The following is a 24,477-nucleotide window of genomic DNA, read 5'->3' as shown; positions in this document are numbered from 1 at the left end:
AAATGGAAAGGCCAGGGAAGAAGTATAGAATTGGGGGGCAGAAAGTAGGACCAGGTGGGCTTGGAGCTTGAAGATGACGCTGAGAGCTGGTGCAGTTGTAGCTGGTTGGAGGGGATTTGGGTGGACAGTGCTCCCTGTTCCCCTGCTGTCTCACACTGTACACTCACTCTCTCTCTCCCCTGCCCCCCTCTGTTTAGGGTGATCTGCGTCGCATGTGGTCTGAACCATTCCATTCCAAGTCCAGCAGCTCACGCTTCCTGGAGGTATGATGGAACGGGTGGAAATTGACCAGAACTTCTGCCTTGGTCTGTCTGTGTTTTTTGGCTCACAGCTTGGTTGTCTCCCGACGGTGGGCTGAAACTCGGGAGAACGACTGGCTGATGGAACTTGTACAAACAAACTTGTGACATCGAGTGGTGGAAAGAGCAGCAATTTGGAGGGCTTCCTCCCACCCCACCCACCCGTCTTGGTGCTTGGGACAATGGTTTGCCACGGCAGCCGCCTCCTCCTCTTCCTCCCCCTCCTCCTTTGGACAGATCCTGGCCAGACCATCAGGTTTTTTCTCTGGGGAAGAGGAGGCAGACTTGACAGTGGGCGCAGCAGAGCCGCTGAGGAACACTACAAGGAGGAAACGGTCACAGTTCTTGGAGTTTCTTGGAGAACTCTGGAAGTGCTTGGGACCAGTCTTCTGTCGGACTATCCGTTTCCAAGAGGACTGAGACAGTACTACTTCTGCCACTATAATATCTTGGGTTTTTTCCCCTTTGGATTATTAAGCATTTTCTGTGGCGTGAGGTGACTGATGAAATCCACAGACATTGAGAGACTTCTTGCAGCACACAACATAAAAAGACTTGGTCGTGAGGAGTCCCCGTTGCCACCACCCAGCTGTCAGGTTGCAGTGAACAAGGGCACGACTTCTGTACACACGCACACATGCATGTGTGTATATATTTTATATATTTATATATATAATTAAGTATATATAATATATATACACTCACGTAGACACAGGCCTGTGCACACGCAAAGATGCGTGTGTGTGTATGAATAACCGCAAAGGAAAAACTTGCTAGGATCATGCTTTGTAGCAGAGAGGGGCTTGCTGTACTTTTGAGCATGTAGAGCAGTTTACTGTGGCTTTCTTGTATATGAATCTGCAAAGACACTGCTGTCTCCCCCCCCCCACCCTGTGAGTGAAGCTTCAGTTTAAAAGAAAACAACCAACCAACAACAGTGTAGTATTTTGTACTGAGTGTCCCCCTGGATTTGGGGGGATTATTTTGGTTTCAATCAATGTAGCAAACTTAAAGGAGGGACGGAGCGGATGCCCTCGGCCTCATCCTTCCCCCCACCCCACCCCACCCAACACCTGGCCCTTTTGTTTGTGGGTTTGCTTTGTTTTTACAACTTATCAATGGCAGGTTTTTAGTAAGCGCTCTTCCTGACCCAGTGCGTGTATTATAGCAGCCGTTGTCTCTGTGCGTTCTGATCATAGTAATGTATGACTTGTAAATACATTTTTTCTATTTTCTATTTTTTTTTTGTATTTTTTTTTTTTGCATTGTTCCATTAGTGTACTGTATTTTTTCCCATTCTCTGCCCTTTGGGGGGGGAAAAAGACAGAGCAAGAGAGAAACCCCCACCCTCTGCTGTTGTGATTGGTCAAAGTTTGTGATGACTGCTTTGTACCTGGGAGTCTGTTAAAACGTGGACTTTTCTAACCAAACTGTCCTGGCTGCATTATTTTAATGGTGAAAAGATCTACTGCTGGATTCAAAATGAAGCAAGTTGCCTGTTTTGCAACCTGGCTTGGAGGTCTGTGCCCTTGAGATGATAGTTCTGATGAGAAAACGGAGCACCTTAAGAACATAAGAACAGCCCCACTGGTTCAGGCCATAGGCCCATCTAGTCCAGCTTCCTGTATCTCACAGCGGCCCACCAAATGCCCCAGGGAGCACACCAGATAACAAGAGACCTGCAAGGCTTCCTGGGAATTGTAGTTAAGAACATAAGAACAGCCCCACTGGATCAGGCCATAGGCCCATCTAGTCCAGCTTCCTGTATCTCACAGCAGCCCACCAAATGCCCCAGGGAGCACACAAGACAACAAGATACCTGCATCCTGGTGCCCTCCCTTGCATTGGCATTCTGACATAGCGCATTTGTAAAATCAGGAGGTTGCACATACACATCATGGCTTGTAACCCATAATGGATTTTTCTGCCAGAAACTTGTCCAATCCCCTTTTAAAGGCATCCAGGCCAGATGCCGTTACCACATCCTGCGGCAAGGAGTTCCTCAGACCAACCACACACTGAGTAAAGAAACCTTGAGTTTGGCCCAGTCCTCTTGCATTCCCAAGGCCTGCAGTCCTGCTGTGGATTGGTTATCCTGCTAAATGGGACCTTGCTGCTGCCTCTGCAATTTGCCTGGTGATGTGAGCTTCCCAGAGGCACCTGGCTGGCCAGTGTCTCAAGAGTGACTCCTGGGCTAGATGGACGTGTGGACATATCCAGCAGGGCTGGGAGCTATGAAACAGCAGCAAATATAAACCCGCTGGCTTCTCAAGCAGCCTTTTGGAAAACAAGGTGGAAAGGATGGCTGTGGTTTTCTTCCAAAAATTCTGGAGCCCTCAAGCAAAAGCACTGCAAGCAGCAGTTCCCAAAGTTTGTGGGGCTGCAATGTCCTTGGAAGCCAGAAGGGAGTGGTGGTGGTGCGGAACATGTCGCATGATGACGTGACTGGCCACTCCGTTTGGGTTCGGAGGTTGTCGCAAGCCTCCAAGTAGCATTAAGAGGGGCAGGGCAGGTGAGCTGGCTTTCTGCAGCAGACAGTTTTTGTGCTGTCCAGGTCTGCCTGCCGCACTGAGCCTCCTGCCACTTCTTGAAGTACCGCACCACAGTCTTGCTGCTGGGGTAGCAAGCAGCTTGTGACACCCCAGCAAATGCCTCATGATACACGCTTTGGGAACAGCTGACTGTAAACTGAAAAGGATGACCTTTACTTTGGTTGGCTGTTTTAAACTGGATCTGGGAATAGCTGTACAGAATTCCTCACAATACTTTACACTAACTCAGGTCAAAGTCTGACTAAGCCTGAAATGCTCTTGCCTTCCACGTTTGTCTTTCCTTCCTTCCATCTCTGTTGTTAACAAACTGTTCTTAAAAGGAGACCTGTGCTGGAACCCCATTTTGACAGATCATGCTCTTGGAGGAGGCAAAATTCCTTTGAAAAGGGGCTGTAGAAAGTGTGTGCTGGTGGCAGTAGTTTTAAACTTGTCAGCAAGAGGTTATTTTCAAAAGTTTCACCAATGAAGTGTGGAATGCAAACTTGGTCTTTTTGTGTGAGTGAGAGATGTAGGAATGAAAACCTAATTCAGTTTGGTTATCTGCAAAGAGATAAAAACACAACTTGGAAGTGTTGTGTGGTGGGGGACCCTCTCCCCCATACCTCTTTTTCTCTTCTGAATATGCTTGTGTGCTTTGTTCTAATATTCACTTGCTTTGCCTATCTTATGATGATCCAAAATTCAAAATATCAAGAACTTGGCTTTTTAGGGCAATGGGTGCCGAGTGCAAAGAAGCCCCCTTGATGCTTTTCTGACACAGTTCCTGTGTTTGTAAGTTGCCGATAGTCATGAGGGCCAGAAACTTGCATGTTAAATTGAAAGGCTCATGTTGCTTCTGCTCCTTCTTCCTCCTCAAGCAAAACAGCTTGGGTTTTACCTTCAGACTGCAGTTATTTTGTTTGTGTAGTGGCTGCCCTTCCAGTGATTCTAGGTGCCCTGAGGCAGTGAGTATAAGAATTGCTGCTGTGAGCAAAATCCAGGGAGGGGAGAAGGGCAAGAGACTGGGATGCAAACAGCACACTGGTGCTTGGCCCAGCCTGGATGGAAGGCCCCTTCATCGCTCATGCAACATGCACTGGAATTTGGCGGAAAGGCCCCCCCTTCTTCTAACTGCTGCTGCTGCTGCTTTTGTCAGCACTTTCAAAATACTGTAGTGGAATCTTGCCCAGTTGTTATAACATCACAGAATGACCCCACATTTTGCTGTCTTAAAAGTTAGACCTATGCCTGGGTATATTTGGGATGCTGATTCCAAAAATGGCCTCGGTTTTGCCCAAGCCAAGGCATAGGCTTCCTCGCGAGGTAGCTGCTTGTATCGTTCACTTAGAGCAGGGGTGTGCAGACCCCAGCCTGGGGGCCACTTGCGGCCCTTGGGGGCTCCCAATCAGGCCCTTGGGGAGCCCCTAGTCTCCAATGACCCTCTGGCCCTCCAGAGACTTGCTGGAGCCCATGCTGGCCCGACACAACTGCTCTCAGCATGAGGATGCCTGTTTTGACCTCTCGCCTGAGCTGTAGGATGAGGGCTCCCTCTGCTACTTGCTGTTTAACATCTGTGATGCAGCAGTGTCAGTGAAGGAAAGGCTGGCCTTGCTCTGTGCAAGGCCTTTTATATGCCTTGAACTACTGCAAGACCTTCATTCATTCTTGTAAGTTCCATCTCTGATAAATTCATTTATGTGAATTTATTCAAATTTTTAATGTAAATTAATTCTTTTTTTCCCCCGGCCCCTGACACAGTGTTAGAGAGATGATGTGGCCCTCCTGCCAAAATGTTTGGACACTCCTGACTTGGAGGATATGCTCTATCCCCAAAACTAGATGTGATAGGGCAAAACTGAGGCCACTTTTGGAATCAGTGCCCCAAAATCATGTAAAACCATCATACATTCTGAAAAATTTTGCAGGCCTCTGTCATTAATGTGCCAGCATCCTGCAAGTACCTATTAATGTACTTACCTGTGGCTCTAGGGAAAAAAAATCGATCAACTGTGGAAATTACAGATAATTGAGTTGTCCTTTCCCAGGGCCTGGTTCCTTCTGAATCCTCCTTTGAATGCTGTTTAAAACAATCTCTTCATTGGCAGTCATTCAGGGGAAAACGATGAAGAGGCAAAATATTGTACTCTGCATTCTGGCTGGGCTGTCTTGATGGGTTCAACAACAGCTCTGTCTGCTTGCTTTACACTCTGAGTTGCTATTCTCTATGTTGACTTGGCTCTGTTGAGGAAGCAATTTTATGGCTCATCTCCACCAGGTAACAGAAGTGACCTGTTGTAAAGCGCACAGAATCTGAAGAATTGTGCATTCTCAGAGCAAGCAGTTGCCCCCCCCCAAAAAAAAGTCAGCTGTATTTATTCTGCAGCCGAGCTTCAGTGTGCTTCCTGTAAGTGTCTTTTAAGGGTCCTGTGAGGTTGGCCAAGAGGTTGATCCTGATATGGCAGTTAATGGAGGCCATGCATACATGTTTAGGCTCGTGGGATGCTGCTGCCAATTGTCCTCTACCACGTGTGACGTGCACCCCTGGCGCAAACTGAATGTGCATGGACCAAATGTAGAGGCTCATGGCAAAAACTAGTGGACTGTCATGGATGGAGAAGATGGGCAAAATAGAGGTGTGGCAATACATGGCTTGATTGGGGGCTAGATATGCAATAACTGGAAGTTGGGACATCAGTTTAAAAAAGGATGACACACTCATGCTCAGTGGTTTTGAGGGTGGGGGAAAGGAGTGCATCAGTGTAAAATGGAGAGGCCAGCTATTGACATCTTGCAGCAATCTGACTACAGCACCAGCAATTGCGTGGCAGTGAAAGGGGAGGGATAGAGAGCAGGGACTGGACACGAGGAAAAAAATCTGTTAAGTGGTAAAAGTGTCCAGCTGTGGCATTAGGCTGTGTTCTCTGGGAAATGGACCAGGACAGCAGTCCTTTGGCTCTACTCAGAATAAGGGGATGAATGGGGGATAGGACTAGGCTGTAAATCAGGGGTCTCCAAACCCTGGCCCGTAGGAAGCCTCTTTCTGGCCCGCGGCCAACCTCTTGTCCCTTGAAAGCCTCTGGCCACACCCTCAACACCTACTACGAGATTGCTGTCCCCAACTGGCAGGCCTGTGTCTCCTTCTAGGATCACTTGGGCAGGAAGGCCTGAGCAGACTCTCTTCTTTCCTTGTGCTTTGAGCTCCATTTGTCCCCTTCCCCAACCACCTGGTTGCTGCTGCAGCAGGATCAGCAGTTGAAATAAACATTTCATACACATGAGTCCAATACGTGGAAATTCATTCAATGCAGTCTGAAAGGAGGAATCAAAACAGTGCAGTGCAATTATTCATTGAGGGGCTAGAAGGCACTTGGACTTTCACATTTTCTGACCAGGCTCATAGGTGGGGGACGACGACAACTGACTTCATACTCCCCCCCCCCAACGTTGTGCAGCTTCTGCCAGTAGGGCCCTCACACCATCCTCACCACCAATTAAAAACCCACGTGCTGATTAAGATGGGCAGGTTCAACCCATCCAGTTGGGTGCTGTGCAAAGTCAGTCCTCCAAGGAATGAAACCAGGAATGAGGGCCTTCCCCCTCTGTGCCCAACAGCTACAGCAATCCTTTTGCACAAACTGCAGGCAGACAGGCAGGAGGCGCTGACGAGCTGGTTGCCTCAGCCACGGTACTCCTTCAGCAACTGCCCTGCAATCACCAGTCTCTGGATCTCACTGGTCCCCTCGTAGATCTCTGTGATCCGAGCATCCCGGTAGTGGCGCTCTGCAGGCATCTCGGTCACGTAGCCCATCCCTCCCAGGACCTGGAGTGCCTGGAAGGAAAACCACTGTCACCATTAGGAGCTGCTGCCCTCCACAGGGCACTGTAACAGGTGCAAAAGGAACTGTCCAACAACCTTCCTACCAAAGGCACAGTTAGTTTGCAACTTGCATTGAAACCTCTGGTTCTCAGACTTTTTCAGCTGCAACCTACCTCATCCTTGACACTCCTGGTAGTGCTGGAGGGAGCCTCCAAGGGGCTCCCCTGGGTCACACCAGGCTGCAGACCCACTGGCCTCAGAATGGCCTCCAGAAGCCACTTGTGCTTTTTGGAAGAAAACTGGAAATGGCCTCTACAGGCCAGAGTGGGGCTGCCGCCTGGCCCAGGGCTGCAGAAGGAGCTCTCCAGAAGCTCCTGAGAAGTTTTCAGTTTCCAGAACGGCTCCTGTTTGAAGCCATTCAGTGACCCACCTCAGAAACCCCTGATCTAAACCATTTCAAGTCTTGCTTGGTGATCAGAACTGGCCTCTGTGTGTCCTGTACCAGCTGGGCAGGAGAGGGAGCTGCTTACCTGATGGGAAACGGCCGTTGCAGCCTCGGAGGCAGCCAGCTTGGCCATGGCAGCTTCCTGTTTGGAAAGACATCAGTTGAGCTGTCTGTCCAGGTGCACAACAAGCATCGGATATACACATTTGCAAAGCCCAGATCAACCCCACCAAATAAAAATTAAAAAAACCCATCTGGGTGTTAGGAGCAGCAAGATACAAAAAAAAATGCCTGCTTGAGTAACAATGTGTACTAGGTGTTGAAAATCCAGCAGGGGGGGGTGGCCAATGGACCCCCCCCCAGAAGGGAAGTGTCAAAACCTGGGGGCTACCACTGCAAAGGCCCTCTCAGGAGGCCCTTCCTTCCCTCCCACACCTACAGAGATTTTCAACACTGGTGTTTGGAGCACAGCAGTTGAAAATTGCTGGAAAACCTTTCCGGGTTTGGTGGCTCTGTTTCTAGGGCAACTGTCTGCAGTAATGAACTGCCCTAGAAACAGAGCTACAGAACCCATAAAAGTCTGTCAGAAGCCGCAAGTGACAGCACAAGAGGCAAAGACCATAGAGGTCGGTGTGCCATGATGATTTAAACACTGAAGATCACAGCCTTAGGAAAAAGGGTAACACGGAGCAGCCCCCAGCCCCTGCCCCCCGTCCACTAGCTCTATAGCAAAGCTAGTCCCTGCCTTGCCTCTGAGTGCGATCTGCACTCTGGTCCCAGGCCCCAGGCCACCTTCCAGGCCTAGAGGGATCTAACCACACGAGGAGCACTTGGCTCAACCTGCATTTCTGGCATGCTGCAAGAAGCCCATGAGCCACTGAACCTTACTTTGGTGTAGGGTTTCCCGTTGTCCTTTAACATGGCAGCTCTCCAGGTCAGCAGGCGGGCACCTTCCAGGGCCAGTGCCATGTCAGCCAGCTTAAACTATGGAGACAAACACACACGTGGGTGGCTGGACAGCCCCTTCCACTGATGTGTGACGCACACCAGCAAAGTAGCAAGAGTGCAATGATGAGCATCTTACTGGCCCACACACAGACACCCACTGCAGGGGCCTCTTCAGACCTGCGCTCAGAGGAGTCAAGTGGGAGGCAGACCTTGCCAGACGGGGTAAGGTCCTCCAAAACCGTCCCTGGACCTCCCAGCATACCTGGATGGCCTGCAGCTTGGTGATGGGGGAGCCAAAGGCCTGCCTCTTCTCTGCGTAGTCCACGGCGCAGTCCAGGGCTGCCTGAGCGATTCCCAGCGCCTGCGAGGCGATTCCAATCCGGCCAGAGTCCAGTGTTTGCTAGAAAAAAGGAGTGGGGAGAACCCCACAGTCAGGAACAGCTGCCAGAGGAGGTCAAGGTGCCGCCATGCTTGCCTCACTGACTCCCGGCAACCCCCTCTGGTTCCAAGAAGGCCCCAGAGCTCAAAGGGGGGAGACATCCGAGCAACATGAGCAGCCTCCCTCCTGCCCCACTCAGCAGTCAGAGCAGGACTGGGGAGGATCCAGAGAGGCAGGCACAACTAGATGCTTTACAGTTGCCTTCTGGAGAGGAGACTTAAGTGGGTGTCCCTCTCAGAACGACAACTCCCAGGGAAGAGGTCAGATTAACAGCCAGTTTTCATCTCACGGGGTCAAGGCAACGCACCTTGGCAGCCTTAGACCAGGCTAGTGACCTGCTTGCTCCTGCTTCCTATCCCCCACCCCAAAGAGCCAGTGCCAGTATCTCATCCCAGGGGCTGTGACAAGAGCCTGGTCTCAGGAGACACCTGGGCTCTGCAGCCAGCACTGGCACCTCCTCAGCCCCCCCCAGAACTCTGTAGAGCTTTGGGGGGGCTGAGGGGAGGAGCGAGTGCAAGCGACGCCTGCATTTCCAGAAGGAACATGATCTAAGGAGGATCTAAGCTAGGTCACAACCAGAATGCCTCCTCTTGGCCCCTTTGACTGAGTTCTCCAGTGTAGTTCTCAGTGGTGCTCCAACACTGAATCAACTGGGGCGGGGGGGTGTGGAGAGAAAGAGAGGCCTGAAGTCAGGAATAGAGTCAGACCGCTGGTCCAGCTAGCCCGGCACTCTCCCTGCCAACAGCCCTGCAGTCTCTTGCGCACTGAGACAGCTATTTTCCCCAGCCCTGCCAAGCAGAGGTGCCTTCAGAGTGTACCCGAACCTCCTCTAAGCACAGACGCCAGAATCCCCCCTCTCCATGCAGGCAGGTCCTGCTCAGTAGCACCCCCCACCCCTCCCCACTCACCATGGCAATTTTGAAGCCCATTCCCTGCTCTCCCAGCAGGTTGGCCTTGGGGATGCGGCAGTCCTCGAAGATGAGGTTGGCTGTGGACGAAGCCCGAATGCCCAGCTTGTCTTCCTTCTTGCCCAGGGACAGGCCTGGGGTTGGCATGGGGACCAGGAAAGCACTGATGCCCTGCAAGCAAAGTGATAACAGTCACACTTGCCCTTTGCACAAAGGCAGGTTGGTGGTCTGCCTATCTGAGGACCTGCTGGGTTCTGCTGCCCACTTAAAAACATAAGGCGAGCTCTGCTGGATCAGACCAAAGGCCCATCTAGTCCAGCTTCCTGCATCCCACAGTGCCCCACGAGATGCCTCAAGGAACACACAAGACCACAAGATGCCTGCGTCCTGTGGCCACTCCCCTGTATCTGGCAATCAAAGACTACTTCTGTCTACTTCTAAAAAAAAGGAAGTTGCATGTACCCATCACAGCTTACAACCTATGATGGAGTTTGACTCCATAAATCTGTCCAATTCTCTTTTCAAAGCGTCTAGGCCTTGTTACATCCTGTAGCAAGGAGTTCCACAGGTTAATGACATGCTGGGCAAAGAAATATCATTATTATTATTAATATTTATATACCGTTTTTCAACCAAAGTGGCTCATGAAGCTGTTTACATAGTAAAATAAATCAAATTCACTGCCCCAGGTGGGAGGAGATTTCAGCAGCCTTTGCAAGGAGATCAGACAAACTCCCCAGAGTCTACTGATTGCCATCAACTGTGATGGTAGGTGCAGAAATATTCTGCGTCTGGATATTGTCTTGTAGGGAGCAAGAAGAGGCGAGGACTGTTACCGTAACACACCCTGCTTGTGGGCATCTGGCTGGCTGCTGTGGAGACGGAACTACAATGTCTTAAGGGGGGACTTGCAGGCCCAACACACAGACACACTTGGCTGGCATAAGGAAACAGAGAGGACCAAGGAGCCTGTTTCATAAGCCCCCCCCTTCCAATGGAGGACAGTCAGCCACTGCTATGGACTCTCTGCTGGGTGTAGCTCTCTCTCTCTCTCTCTGTCTGAATGCTGAATCCGCAAGGGTGCGCCATCCAAGCAGACACACCCTGAGCCCTCTGCGCTCACCTTATGCTTCAGGGACTTGTCTGTGGTGGCAAAGACCACGGTCGCAGAAGCATCCCAGGCATTGGTGATCCAGGCCTTGGTGCCATTCAGGACCCACTCGTCACCCACCAGCCGGGCCACCGTCGCCGCCGCTCCCGCATCACTGCCGTTACCTTTGTGAGGTGCCATGCAAGGAAGCAGAAAACACTCCTGACCAAGAGATACACAATGGCGCTTCTCTGCCTGGCCCAGAACTGCCCTGACTGATGCAGGCCTCAGGTGACACCCACCATCTCCCTTCTGAGCAGGCAGATGCCCAAGTTGTGCTCCACTTGCTGGTCCCCAGGTTTACGTGTAATTACATAATATGGTGCGCTCACACAGCTGCACATCTGAAGTGAAAACACCAGCTAGAGTGGCTGGAGAGAGAGTTTGGTGGTCAAAGGAGATAGCCCCAACGTGTGCCCAGCCCTCCAAGTAACACCTACATCCTGCGCACGCCAAGTTTCGCAGCTGATCCTAAGATCATGTTTCAGTGCCTGGAGAAACGTTTTGCATGACTCTTGTCACAACTGGCCACATCCATTCTGAGCCAGAGAGGTGTGGCTAAATGCTGTGGCACTGAGCACCAGGGCTGTGTGCCTGCCACAATTCTGCAGGAGTGCAGAAGAGCACAGGACGCAAGACTGGCAGCAAAATTTAGCTTCCTGGGAATCTTCAGATGTCGTATACAGCAAGCCCTCCCTTAAGGTTGTCTGTAAGTTCTCGGAAACGGCAACTTTAAGCGAAATGACTTAAAATGAAACCCAGTTTACCATAGGCTAATTGATACATGTAAACAAGAGCTACTTTCTTAGAACATACTTCTGATCACATGAACATCACCAAAGAAAGACACAGAAAAATAATAAACATTGAAATAAATAATAAACAAGGAAATAAATAGGGCCAGAGAAAACCCACACAGACATGGGGAGAATGTGGGGAGACATGGGCATACTCCACACAGACTGTGGCCCCAGCCAGGAATTGATTTTTTTTTTCTCATCATAAAAAACAACTTTGAATGAAACAACTTTACTGTTTTTTTTTCTAACAAGTTTCTAGTCAAATATATTCTTCTATGGCTGGGTTCAAACACAGAAGAAAACCATGGCTTGATACCTAAACCAGGGTTTGTTTTATCATCTGCATCCATGGCTGCCCCTCAATGGTTGGTTTGGGGCTGACGAACCAATATCTGTAGCCACAGTTTGGTGATAAGCTCCTGATTGTGCTAGCTGGGTCCTCCCATCATGCCTTGAGAGGCTGCTGCATCCCAGAGAGAAGAGCAAATATATGAGTGGAGACCCAGGCAGGACACAAAAACTGAAAAGTATCTCTAAGCCCTGGTCTGCTGGTGAACATCAGAGAGGCTCAGACTACAGTGTGGGTTCTTAATTACTAGTAGCTCTTGATTTGTGTGGTCTTATTTTATATTAAGAATAGAGTGGGCCCTCCTTATTCGTGGGTTTGGCATTCACGGATTTGAATATCTGTGGATGCCAAACCCATGGTTGGAGGGCCTCAGAAGGCATCCTGAGCATGACCAGAAGTGCCTTTAAGAAGCACCCAGGAGGTCTTCTGTGGCATGGGGAGGTCACGCATGGACCCCAGGTTAGTGTAACTGCAGCATTGTGCCCCCGCCCGCCTGGTTTGGATTTCATTATCCACAGAATTTGTCATCTGTGGGGGGGTCCCCCACAGATACTGAGGACCCACTGTATTTATGTACCGCTTTCTAACAAAGAATTTCATACAGCTGGTTACAGAGCAAACCAAGTAACTGAGTGGCTTCCTGTCCCCAAAGAGTTCACAATCTAACAAAATGCAGAAGAAGCACCAGCACACCCCCCCTGGAAAAGACATTGTGCTGGGGTGAAAGAGGAACAGGTTACCTGGTTCACTGAGAGCAAAGCAGCCTATTTTGTCCCCGCCGGTAAAGGGAGAAATCCACTTCTGCTTCTGTTCTTCAGACCCAAACTTCAGAACTGGTCCTAGATAGAGGGACTGAAGAGACAAAACAGCTCTCTCAGTCTCCCCACTGACATGCTTCAGGCCCAGAATGCCAAGTGACCCACTTCCCCCACCATCAGATTTGTCCCACAGCAGGACAGAAAGCTGAAGCATTCGGAAAAGATTGGAGACCCAGACAAACTCATAAGAACATCAGAAAGGCCCCACTGGATCGGACCAAAGGCCCATCTAGTCCAGCCTCCTGTATCCCACAGTGGCCCACCAGATGCCTCTGGAGCACACAAGTCAACAAGAGACTTGCATCCTGTTCCCCTCCCTTGCATCTGGCATTCTGAGACAACCTACTTCTAAAACCAGGAAGTTGTACAAACCCATCACAGCTTGTAACCCACGACTGACTTTTCCTCCATCAATCCTCTTTGAAAGGCATCCTGGCCAGACACCATCACCACATCCTGTGGCAAAGAGTTCCACAGACAAACGACATGCAACAGCAGAAGGAGAGCTTACGTTGTTGACACTCATGACCACCCCGGTGGACGCGCAGCCCCGGCTAATCTCCTCCGTGGCGATGGAATAGGCCAGGTAGTCCAGCCCTGCTCCACCATACTTCTCAGGCACATCCATTGCCATCAGCCCAAGGCTGCCCATTTTCTTCACCTACACAGACAGGTAAGACAAAGTCACAGAGTCGACCAGGGAAAGCGAGACCACATGTTAAAAACCAAATTCAATGCCATTTGCAGCCAATATAGGTTGTGCACACCTGCTCCAGCTGGAAGGAACCAGAGTTTATCCCCCCCCCCCCCCCCCGCAGAATAACAGTCAGTTGTTTTATTGTGGGAGTGCCCCACTCCTAAAAAATACAGCATGGAATTGTGGGGCTTTATTTACTTACAATCGCATCCACCACCTCTCCAAAGAACCTTTGCTCACGACAGCTTAACATAATAAACCATCGAAGCAGCAGCATAGCTAAGGGTTGCAGGGGGTAGCAATTGCACCAGGCAACAAGCTTAGCTTGAAACTAGGTGCCAAAATTGTGAAAACCTTGGTATGTACAAATACCATCATGTTATATATCATTGGAAAGGTAATTTAATGCTAAATACAATGAAATAAACCCCATTGGAATACCTGTATTCTATCAGAAGTTATGGCCAGAAAACTATTTATTTATAAATTATAAATTAAATTTGATTTTGTCTTGGGGGGGGGTTACAAAACCTTCTTTGACCTTGGGGAGCAGAAGCCTTAGCTACACCACTGCATCGAAGCCCCCAGACCAGCGCAACATATAGTTCAAGCAACATAAAAAGCAGTTAAGTTAAGCCAGAGCTGCTACAGAAGATGGAAGCAGGCCCAGAGTTCCACTTCCTGGAAAGGTTTTTGTTAAAAACAAAACAAAACAAGCAAGTTGCTAGCCCCTAAGGTTGCAAATATTTAAGCAGAATCAACTAAGAAGCCAAGAGGATTCCTTGATAAGCAGCCAAGAGTCTCCATTTCCTAACCCTCACCATGACTGTGAGACTGTGGCTACAATCCTCTGCGCACTTCCCTGGGAGTAGGCCCCATTGAACCCAATGGAACTTTCTTCTTAGTAGACCTGCCTAGGATTGGGCTGCCAATCTGTTAAAGTCCAATAGTGGCAGGGTCAGCCATGCCAGAGAATGGACTTGGACAGGCTGTGGAATGGCTCTGGCTTTGCGGAGTGAATCTACTCAGAGTGCACTCAGCCCTTTGTAAATCAACAGGGGCTAATGCTCGATCTGGATGGTGTGAAGATCCGGATCTAGCCAAGGGGAACAATGCTCAAAGCAACCAGGGCGCTTCGCTCGGCCTAGCCTGTGCCTCTGTCCTGACTGCAACAGGCCTATCAGCTGCCACCAGGCCAAGCCTTGCTCACCTGTTCGGCAGGAAAGCGGTGCTCCTTGTCCAGCTGAGCGGCAATGGGGGCCAGCTCCTTCTCGGCAAAGTCCCGGCATGTCTGTCGGAGCATCTGGTGAGTCTCTGGCAATTCTGCAGCCTGGTACACAGTGTGCAGGTGTCGCGCATAGTGGAAAGTCCACGCTGTAGGTGGAATAACACAAGGAGGTTGGAGAGGGTCAAGGCAGAAGAAAAGGAGAGCCCGGCTGGATCAGGCCAAGGGCCTGTCTAGTCCAGCTTCCTGTCTGTCACAGTGGCCCACCGGATACCTCAGAGAGCACTCGGGACAAGAGACATATATCCTGTGGCCACTCCGTTGCCTCTGGCATTCAGAGATTGCACCTTTCATGTTTTAGAGGTAGCTTATAGTCATCATAGCTTTAGATTGAGTTTTCTTCTAGAAATCTAGGCCAGACACCATCTCCACAACCTGTGGCAAGGAGTTCCACTGGATAAAGAAACATTCCCTGTTGTCTGTTCTCCCAGTACTCAATTTTGGTGGCTGGTTCTGGTCCTATGTGAGAGGGAAAAGAATGTCCTTCTAACCACTCTATCCATCCCCTGCATAATTTTAAACATCTCAGTCATATCTCCCTCTTAGGTGCCTTTTTTCTAAGCTTGAAGAGCCACAAACGCTGCAGCCTTTTCTCGTAAGGGAGGTGCCCCAGCTCAGTCATCATTCTGGTCTCCCTCTTCTTCACTTTCTCGAGTTCCACTATGCCCTTTTTGAGATGTGGCAATTGTGGGGCATGTGCCATGCTGTGGGGCAAGAGCCAAAGACCTCCAGCCAAGTCTGGCAAGGGCTACACAAAGAGCCTCCAGAAACCAGCTCCCCCTGCTGAGAGGGTGAATTCCGCAGCTGGCCTGGGGTCCTAACATGGCCCCTTTCTGTGGGGTGGGGGCTGGGGGTCAAAGTCCTGAGCTGAAGCAAGCTTTGGCTGCCTGTAAAGACACCTTGCTTGTAAAACAGAGGGCGGTGGTGGGCAGAGGAGCTGCAATCCGAGAGGGAGGAGAGCGGAACAGGCACCCGGAGGCTCCTTGCCAACTGAGAACAAGGGTGAGTGGAGCCACGCACCCTCCCCCAGAACCCCAGCTGCCTGTGCCGGGGGCAAGACATGGGACAAGCAGGGCCTCCTGCCCAGCCAAGCCCACCATCTTGCCCAAGGCCTACTCTGGCCGTGTCAAGCTGGTTTCTTGCATGATTCTTTCCAAGAGCCTGTCACTAGATGTGCTTTGCTCCCCTGCTCAGAGGGGCACACACGCCCCCACAGCTGCTTCATGCCAAGTCGGCCCCCCAGGCAGCCAAGGGGCACCATCACGGTTCCCCACATGGTGCTGTCCCTCCGCCCCCACTTGTCACTACATGTGCTTCTGTTCCCGAGCCCCCAAACCCTCCTGCTCAGAGGGGCTGCTTCCTGGTGCCACAGGGCACCATCCAAAACACCCCCTTGGCCAGCTCAGCTGTGGGCACAGCGGTGCGGCTGCACAAGCGGACCCCCAAACAGGGCTGGCGCCCACGAGCCTACTGGGGGGGTCAAGGGTGCCCCGGCTTTGGACAGTCCCCACCTCTGGGGAAGAGCAGCTGCCGGGAAGCCCCCTGGCTGCTCCTCCTTCCCGGCACCCAGAGATGCCCCCTCCCCTGGCGGCACTGAAGGGCGCCTGGCCAGAGCCTGCAGCGCCCAGCAGCAGCCCCCCCCTTGGCTCCAGAACGGGCTCTGGCCGGACTCCGCGTGCGCAGATAGACTGCCCCTGCCGGGGGAGGCTCTGCAAGGGGAGCAGGCAGCAGCCTCTTCTCTCGCCCACCGGGCCGGACCAGCCGCGACCCCGACTGCCCCAGCGCCCTGCCGCCCCCCGCAGAGGGAGCCCCCCTGAGCGCCCTCCCCACCTCCGCCCGCGGAGCCCGCCCTGCGCGCCGCCCGGAGAGCCGCCGCCGCCGCCGCCATCCCGGCCAGGAGGAGCCCCGAGCGCTGCGGGACTGCCCTTGCCCGCCTCCTCCGCTCCGCCTTCCGAGGGCGGGCCGAGACCGGGGCGGAGGAAGGGCGCAGGCGGGACGGACGAGTCTTGCCCGTGGGTGCGGGCCCCCGCCTCGCGTGCACGGCTCGTCTCGTCTGGATGCGCCCGACACGCGTCACGCGGGGTTTCTAGGGGTTCTGCAAGGGGTTGCTGGGCTCATCAAGTCTGCCCCCTGCCCAGCACCCCCCACCCCACGTGCCTGCTCCTGTGCTGGCCTAGGGGGCTGGGCTGAGTGGGGGTCCATCCGTGCCCTGCCGGGAGTCTGCTGGCAGCTGGCCCGGGTTCTGGAGGAGGTGGAAGAGGCAGCCAGATCGGCCCCCGGGTGAATCATCTCCCCTGGCGGGGGGGGGGCGCCCTGCTGGCCCTTGCACAGGGCCTGGGAGGGCCTCTTCCGAGACTGCTGAGGGGTCGCAGCATGTCTGGCGGGGGGGGGTGTCCCAGCCAGGACCAACCTGATTGGGACTTGCAGTGCTGGAGAGGGGGACGGAGGGCTGTTCCCTTCCCTCCGCCCAAGCCCAGACCCAGGGGTCGGCCAGGAAACCGAGTGGTGGGCCCAGCGCCACAGCGGAGGTGCCCAGCCCAGCCATCCTTTGGACTGCTCTCCCTGCACTTTCCCCGGCGCCACCATGTCCTTCTGGGGACGTGGTGATCAGAACTGTGCGCAGCGCTCCAGGTGTGGCCTCCCCACTGACCAGCATGACGGCATCAGCATCATCAGCCTGGCCAGGTTCTTCCCAGTGCTGCTCTTGGATTCCTTTGACCAGCCCAGGCAGGTGCAGAGAGCCTCCTTCTGGAGGGAGTCTCTGGAGTTGGCTGCCCCTCACCTGAGCAGAGTTCAGCAGGGAAAGCTCCTCCCCGGGGTGGGGGTGCCCTGCAGCCCTTGACTGGAGGGGGAGGGCTGGAATGGGATCCTGCCTCTCCTCCCTCACTGTGTTCACTCAGGGTGGGTTCCCGCCGCAAGCATGGCAGCTCTCAGGATCCTGGTCTCGCTCCTGGTCGGCCTTTGCGCTTATTATTTCTACACCCGGGAAACCTTTTCGGAAGGTGAGTGGCACCCAAGGCGTCTGCTTCAAACAGCCCCCCCCCCCCGCCACAGAGAGCCCCTGAGAGTCATGCGTACACAATCACCTGTGTAATGAGCCCCAGGTGGGCAGCCAGCTGGTCCTGGGGACCTGCAGTAACCCACAAGGTTCGGCCCTTGGCGTGCTACGGCAATGCAGCAACACAAGCAGATTTCGACATGGCCAAAGGTGTGCATGACTCTTGCATGGAGGGCTGGGAGCCAGTGCAGGAACGCCCTTTCCACAGGGGTAGGTGGAGACCACCAAGGAGGTCGGTAGAGGGATGTTCTTTTTCCCTCTCACACAACACCAGGAGTAGGGGACAGCCACCGAAAGTGTTGGGAGAGTTGGAACAGACGAAAGGAAATATTTCTTTGCCCAGTGTGTCATTGATCTGTGGAACTCCTTGCCACAGGATGTGGTGATGGAACCTGAAGGCCTGGGATGCCTTGAAAAGAGGATTGGACAGAGGGAGATTACCATCCATGATGGTGATGTGCAGCTTCCTGGTTTTAGAAGTGGGCTACCTTAGAATGCCAGATGCAAGGGAGTGGCACCAGGTTGCAGGTCTCTTCTTGTCCTGTAGTGTCTGGTGGGGCCCCTGTGGGACAGAAGAAGCTGCACTAGATGGAAACATCTTCTCCTGTTCTCAGCATTGGCACTGGGGGCGTCACAGTGCGCCCCTGGCATGGCTGTCAGCCCCACCCCCTCCGTAACTGTGGAAGGTGGCAGGGCCCGAGCATCAGGGTGCCACTTGGGACCTACAGAAATGCCCAGGCAGCTTCCTTGTGGCATTGATCGGCTGTTGATTGTTCTCTCGCAGGCACACAAAGAAGTGCAAGGCTCCTTCCACACACCGCCTCCAGGTGCCTATAGTGGCATGCCAAGCACTGCACCCTTTTGCCTGCTAATCTGACAGTCTCCGCTCCTCCCACTCTCCGGAATGGAAAAGGATGCGGGGTGGAGCAGAGGAGGAAGTGTGGAAAGGAGCAGAATCGTGGGCCAGCATGTCGGATACATTCCTCCACACTTCTTCTTCTGATCAATCCCCTGCTTCCTTTTCCAATCCAGGGAGTGAGAGCAGGAGCATTGGAGATGAATGGGCAGAGAGAGACGGGCACTTCCTGCCAACCTGTTGCCTGAGGCAACTGCCTCAGTTGGCCTCATGGATGGGCCAGCCCTGCACACTGCAGTGAATATAGCATGTCTGGGAGACACAATTGACTGACCATCCTGCTCCCCCCTTTTTCCTCTTTCCATCATCTATGCAGAGAGCTGCTGGCTACCTGGTAGTGCAGGTGGGGTGGGGAGTGGCAAGGAGTGAGTGGGGCATGGCAGCAAGAAATGGGAGTGTTCCTGGGTGAGCAGAAGGGGAGGATCTTGGTGGCACCAGCATGCATCAGATCCTAACCCTGTCCCCTTCCCTCTCCTCAGACTTGCATGAGCAAAACAGCTGGCACAGATCCATTCCCAAGAGTAAGGGAATCAAAGTGACTCGAGGAAGCCTCTGGACTGCCGCCCCCCCCCACCCCACAGGATGCAGTACATGCTCCATTGGTGCGGCTGCATCAGTGAGGGGGGTGTTGTTAGGACTGGGCTGTTCATTTTGCTAGTTCACAATCCATGGCTTTGTGGTCAGTGCACTGCTGTACTCAGAAAAAAGAGTCAGTGTGCACGTGAATCAGTGTGCTGATTAAGTGGGAAAACACAGGGGTGGCAAGAGGATGTCATGTGAACCCTTCACAAAGGGTGAATGAACCAAGGTGTGGCCATCCCAGAATGCCCCGCCTAGAAGGGCCCCAGCGGGGAAAGTCCAGAACCCCATTTGTGGCGATTCTGTAGGCTGAACTTCCAACCGGCCTTGGAATTTGCCTTGGGGAGTTCGGTGACCTGAAAGGCAGAGTCCAGAGTGCTTCCTCCCTCCTCCCTGCCTGGACTGAGTCTGCTGGGCAGAGCTGACAGTGAGAAGCTGCACTCCCCTCCCCCCCCACATGTGACACTTTGGAAACCATTGACAAGACAGGGCTTGATTCCAGGGCAAGATTCCCCCCCCCCCACTTCTGAAACGATCAGTGGTGTGTCTCTGGGAGCAAGCCCCATGTTGCCCTCACAGGAATCCTGCACGGTAGGTTGACTGAGAGACTAAATGAGCCCTATGGCAGAGATTTGAACCCAGGCCTTGCTGTGCAAAATCTGAACATAAAAAGCATCAGATATTCAAGGTACACGTCACTGCCTGCAGCGATCATAGCCATGGGGAGGCTGCCATGGCTTTCCAACTTGGCGCTTGCCAATGACCTCATCGCTGAACACAGGGCTGGCCCATCCAAGAGGCCAACTGAGGCAGGCGCCTCAGGCAGAAATATTGGTGGGGGCACCCATCTCTGTCCACCTGCTGATCTCCACTGCTCCCACTCCCTGGAAGGTGTGGAGGTAGAGAGAGGAGGTGGAAACCAGGTGGACAGGGGGAAGTGGGCAGGCCACGGCAAGCAAGAGAAACCGTTTCCTGACAGCCATCTCCATTGCCCGCAGAAATGGTGCGAGGAAAGCGTGTTCTGGTGACGGGGTCAAGCATGGGGATCGGGGAGCAGATTGCCTACGAGTTTGCACGGATGGGGGCCCACGTGATGGTGACTGCTAGGAGTGAGAAGCGGCTCCAGGAGGTAAGCAGGGAGCTCCCTGAGGCCCTCTGGGAGAGTTCAGTACCCAGACCAGCCCTGAGGCCAGCAGAGGCAAGTTTCCACTGGCAGATTGGTAGGTGGAGACCTGCTTCCACCTGCCTTTTCTGCTCCTCCTCTTTCTTGGGTCTGAAATGGAAGAGGGGAGGAGAGAGGCATGCTCCTCTCCTGCATGATTCCTCTTCCACTCCACTTTCTTTGTGGACCAGGAGCAGAAGGGGCACTACGGGGGGGGGGTGCACCTGCTAAAGAGGGTAGCAATTGGCACACTGCAGGATCCGTGCAAACTTGAGCAGCCTTCTTCAGAAACCCTGCCAAACGCTCAGCACAGCTGCTTCCCCTGTCTCCAAGTCCCTCCCCTTCCCGTGTTGTGTCATTTTCTGGATTGTAAGCCTCTTGGGGCAGAGACCTGACCTCTCATTCCATGGAAAGCGCTATGTCCCCTGATGGCACCGTAGACCCAAACACATTACCCATCCAGTGAGGACAAGGCTTCCTGCCCCCATGAGCTGAGTTTGAGGAGGCCATGCAAGTGCCTGTCTTCAAGGCATGGCTTCTTGCTGCAGCAGTTCAGCCTGGCCCCTCTTGAGGCTGCCATCATCCCTGCCAAAGGCACTGGCCAATGTGGGTTTTTTTAAATGCCCCTTTCCCTTCTAGGTGGTGCAAAAGTGTCTCAGCCTGGGGTCTGCCTCTGCCCGCTATGTCTTGGCCGACATGCACAACCTGACGGCTGCCCAGAAGCTCGCTGAGGAAGCCAGGAGTCAGCTGGGTGGGTCCTGAGGTTATTGCTCCTCCATCTCTGCCTTGCCCCACACCCAACCTGGCCGTGCTCGCAACACCTGGCCCCCACCTCTCCACCCTGGTAGGATTCAGCTCTGGTCAATCCATGATGCTGGCAATGGCAGCAGCACCACACACAAGCAGAGGAGGTTGTGTGTGGCCTCCCTGCCCGGGCTGGGCTGCACAGGCTTGAGCTGAAAGGCCGGAGCCTTGTCTGGACAAGGGACAGATGCAGGCTCCCCTCCCTCCCTCCCTGCTCGCCAGCTGTCCTGCCCTCTTCCGTTCCTGCAGTGCACTCCCACAGCCTCCATCACACCCTGGGCTTTGCGCCCCTGTCTGCAGACTGCCTCTCAGCACACAGTTCTTTGCTCAGTCCTTCTGGGATCTGCATTTTTAGCCCCTCAGGTGCTCGGCTGCCCACAACCCACCAAAATGGAAGGTGTTCCTTGCAGGGCCAGAGAGACCAGTGGCAGGAAAATCAGCTGTAAGCAGAAAGGGGTGTTGGGGTAGGAAGGTGCAATGATTCTCCTGTCCAATGAAAGGACTGGACTCTGAGGCATAGAGTCACGGCCTGCAGCTTGCTCTGGGGAGAAAGCAGGCCCAGTCCCTCTTCCTCCAAGTACTGGTCTACATCTCTGTGCCCTTCTCTCTCTCTCTCTCTCAGGGGGTCTGGACTACCTAGTCCTGAACCACGCCGGAGGAGACGTAAGGTTCGGTCCCTTTGAGGGTGACATGGAGTCTGTGACCAGCTCCATGACCGTCAACTTCCTCAGCTACGCCCAGCTGACCGTGGCCGCGATGGACATGCTGCGAGAGTCACAGGGGGGCATTGTCGTCGTCTCCTCATTGAGCGGTACGAAAAACAAGGTCCAGTTAGGGGGTAGCACACACCTTGCTGAAGTCGGACGCCTGGGACTGAGTAATCCAGAACATCCGCCCGTAAATACATTTATACATTCAGCACATTGTTCTGACCTCTTTTCCTCCACTTAACCTGGTTGCCAAAGGCAGCCACATAACAAAAAATACATTCTGAAACCTTCTGAAGGTGATTTCGTGGGAGCACGCAGCAAGATCTCTGTACCCTGTTGCCACTCCCTTGCGCCCGGCATTCAGAGAGGCTCCCTAGAAAATCATTCTGACCCCCCAAAAGCTGCAGCACCTCCTGAAGCTTGCATTTCTCTCGGGTTCAGGCCGAATCCCATCCCCGTTCTCCGTCCCGTATGCCGCCACCAAATTTGCCTTGGAAGGGTTCTACAGCAGCCTGCGGGCAGAACTGCACCTACGAAAAATCCCTGTGGATGTGACAGTCGCTGTGCTGGGGTACATCAACACCGGTAAGTCACAAGACTGCCGGTTTCTTTTGCTGCTCTCCCCTGTCCTCTTGTCCCCCTGGAGCCCTTCCCAGGATTGTGACACCCCCTCCTTTGCTCTCTGTCCTGCAGACACTGCCCTGAAGGTCGTAGGTGGCAAAATCACCATGCAGGCAAGTCCCAAAGAGACCTGCGCCCAGGAAATCGTCAAGGGGGGTGTGATGAGACGGCGAGAAGTGGTCTACCCTTACTGGCCACTGAAGCCCATCCTGTTGCTGAAGGACTGGGTGCCAGAGCTGTTGGAGTGGCTGCTGAGAAGATCCTACCTAGTGGAGAACATCCTATAAATGCCCCCCCCCCATCCATCCATCACCCTTCAGTGTGGCCAAGGGTTGTGTTCCACCACATTACAAATCCCAGGGTCAGGAGTGGCTCCCTCCTCAAAACCTGCCATACCGAATATTTTCAAACACTTTGTCACTTTGGTGGGACAAGAGACCCAGTACCTGTGGTGTGAGAGACGGTCCTTTATCTGAGGGCACTTCTAACCTTTTAGACCAGGAAATGTCTCCACCGCATTTATTGCCCATCAGGGAGCATGAAAAGTAGGGGAAACCCAGGCACCTGCCAACACTCAATGGGTCTGCACACCAAGAACCGCAGTCACCAAGCATGTGGTGAAGAAGACACACGTCACGTGAGCGCATGGGGGAGAGGCATGGTGGTTGCCATGGGGCACCTCAGTGGGGTGGCACGAAAAGGAAGAGGGAGGCCAGGTGAAAAGAGGCAACAATAAATTTGGTTGTGTAGATCGTAATTGGGGAATGAAAATAAAGGCTATATATTCAACCAGCACTTGCACAGTTGAACTCTAAACACCAGCAGCTTCTATGCAGCAAGGAGCAAAAGAAGAAAAGCCCAAGGAGAAGCCTAGGATTCGCAGCTAGAGGAGGTGGGGCCAGTGATGAAGAGCCTTCTGGACAGACTGCCCAAAGGCTGCTCTGTGTCTGCTCCTTGGGGACTGGGGCAAGCACAGGGAAGGAGCCAGGAGGAGGAAGGGTGAAGAAATCCCCTCCCCACAGCTGACCTCTGAGGCCTGGGTGGGGGATCCCAGTTGCTGGGCCAGCAAACGCCTTTTTGCCCTCTTTCCCTGGGGCCAAGAAGGTACCAAGCGGAGAGCACCCCTCTTGCAGCAATCCTGCTGGGTTGGAGGACAGAGAAACTTAGGACCCAACCAATCCAGCTTTGCTGCCTAAGGCAGGGGGTTGGACTAGATGACCTATTAGTCCCCTTCCAACTCTATGATTCTACGAACTTTCCAGCGCCGATGCAGCCCCAAGGTCAGGAAACAAATGCTCCCTGACCTTGAGGAGGCCTCAGGGATTGTCCCCCACCACAGGATGCAGTGCACGCCCCATTGGCACAGCTGCATTGGTGCTGAAAGGCTGGGTAGGGTTGGGCCCTTACTCCTGATCCACTCTTGCTTCTCCCTCTCCCGGCCCAGCTTTTTTGCCTTTCCCAGCTCTCCTCCCACTACTGCAGGCCCCCTAGTTCTTCAGCCTTTATTACCCCCAGTTACCCTCTGATCTGCTCCCGCTTCTCTTACCAGAATTCTTCCTCTCATGGGCAGCGAAGGGCCCTTGTAATGAAACCTGCACCTGAGATTTTAAAAGGTTGATCCAAATGAGCTCAGAGGAAGGTCAGGCAGGATTCCATGGGTAGAACTAATGAGGAAAGGAGCCCAAGGCAGATGGGAGTCCCTAAAGATGCAGTCACTGCAGGCGCAAGCAAAACAGTTCCCATGAGACAGAACATGGGGCAGCATCTCCAAAAGCTCAGAACTGAAGATAAAAAGGGACCTGTGTAGGAGGTGGAAGACAGCAGAGATCGCCAAAGGCCTGCAGGGAGATCATCAGCAGTGCTTAAAGCTGGGTCTGAACTGAAGGTGGTCAGGATGCCCAGTGCAACAAAATGTTTCGCTTATTTTAATGTCTGCGCCAAGGAAGAGGAATATTCTACAAACAATACAGTAGAATGAAATGCATCCCCGAGTACTGAGAGAACATCTTGATTGACTCTCAGACCCTCTGTGAATATCTTTGAAAAGTTCTGGAAGATGCGGGAGGTGCCGTTAGGCTGGGTATGTGCTAATGTGGTCCCAGTCCTCAAAAGGGGAAATGGAGGACTCGGGAAATGAGACC

General features: G+C 53.1%; 3 protein-coding genes across 3 annotated transcripts in view; 2 read left to right on the top strand and 1 right to left on the bottom strand.

Annotated features, from left to right (window-relative positions):
* SPPL3 (signal peptide peptidase like 3) overlaps nucleotides 1-1,741 on the top strand; it is a 58,421-nt gene extending 56,680 nt beyond the window's left edge. The window contains exon 11 of the mRNA XM_066609961.1: nucleotides 198-1,741. Coding sequence (XP_066466058.1) covers nucleotides 198-269 — 72 coding nt within the window. The 3' untranslated portion in view covers nucleotides 270-1,741. The remainder of the gene's footprint in view (nucleotides 1-197) is intronic.
* Nucleotides 1,742-6,109: 4,368 nt separating this feature from the next.
* ACADS (acyl-CoA dehydrogenase short chain) lies at nucleotides 6,110-16,427 on the bottom strand. Its single transcript, XM_066609758.1, has 10 exons — nucleotides 16,317-16,427; nucleotides 14,412-14,575; nucleotides 13,016-13,165; nucleotides 12,427-12,538; nucleotides 10,511-10,662; nucleotides 9,388-9,558; nucleotides 8,303-8,440; nucleotides 7,981-8,076; nucleotides 7,178-7,234; nucleotides 6,110-6,659 (listed from the first exon to the last, which is right to left on the bottom strand). The coding sequence occupies exons 1-10, from the start codon at nucleotides 16,372-16,374 to the stop codon at nucleotides 6,507-6,509; spliced, it is 1,251 nt and encodes a 416-aa protein (XP_066465855.1). The 5' UTR covers nucleotides 16,375-16,427; the 3' UTR covers nucleotides 6,110-6,506.
* Nucleotides 16,428-16,901: 474 nt separating this feature from the next.
* Nucleotides 16,902-23,107, top strand: LOC136634308 (hydroxysteroid 11-beta-dehydrogenase 1-like protein A). Its single transcript, XM_066609786.1, has 6 exons — nucleotides 16,902-17,488; nucleotides 20,038-20,168; nucleotides 20,841-20,952; nucleotides 21,628-21,816; nucleotides 22,157-22,300; nucleotides 22,409-23,107. The coding sequence occupies exons 1-6, from the start codon at nucleotides 17,407-17,409 to the stop codon at nucleotides 22,621-22,623; spliced, it is 873 nt and encodes a 290-aa protein (XP_066465883.1). The 5' UTR covers nucleotides 16,902-17,406; the 3' UTR covers nucleotides 22,624-23,107.
* The last annotated feature ends 1,370 nt before the right edge of the window (nucleotides 23,108-24,477 follow it).

Source organism: Tiliqua scincoides, chromosome 14 (genome assembly GCF_035046505.1).
Source record: "Tiliqua scincoides isolate rTilSci1 chromosome 14, rTilSci1.hap2, whole genome shotgun sequence".
NCBI lineage: Eukaryota > Metazoa > Chordata > Lepidosauria > Squamata > Scincidae > Tiliqua > Tiliqua scincoides.
The sequence above is the reverse complement of the archived record's forward strand: the minus strand, read 5'-3'. Positions and strand labels throughout refer to the sequence as shown.

Coding starts and splice junctions, on each gene's coding strand:
- ACADS (XM_066609758.1), bottom strand. CDS start 16,374: ATGGCGGCGGCGGCGGCGGCTCTCCGGGCGGCGCGCAGGGCGGGCTCC. Junction 10,663..12,426: donor CTTTGCTCTCAGTGAACCAG/GTAACCTGTTCC, acceptor CACCTCACAAAG/GTAACGGCAGTGATGCGGGA. Junction 8,077..8,302: donor CCAAGCTGCAGGCCATCCAG/GTATGCTGGGAG, acceptor TTGTCTCCATAG/TTTAAGCTGGCTGACATGGC.
- LOC136634308 (XM_066609786.1), top strand. CDS start 17,407: ATGGCAGCTCTCAGGATCCTGGTCTCGCTCCTGGTCGGCCTTTGCGCT. Junction 17,489..20,037: donor CCGGGAAACCTTTTCGGAAG/GTGAGTGGCACC, acceptor CATTGCCCGCAG/AAATGGTGCGAGGAAAGCGT. Junction 20,169..20,840: donor GTGAGAAGCGGCTCCAGGAG/GTAAGCAGGGAG, acceptor TTTCCCTTCTAG/GTGGTGCAAAAGTGTCTCAG.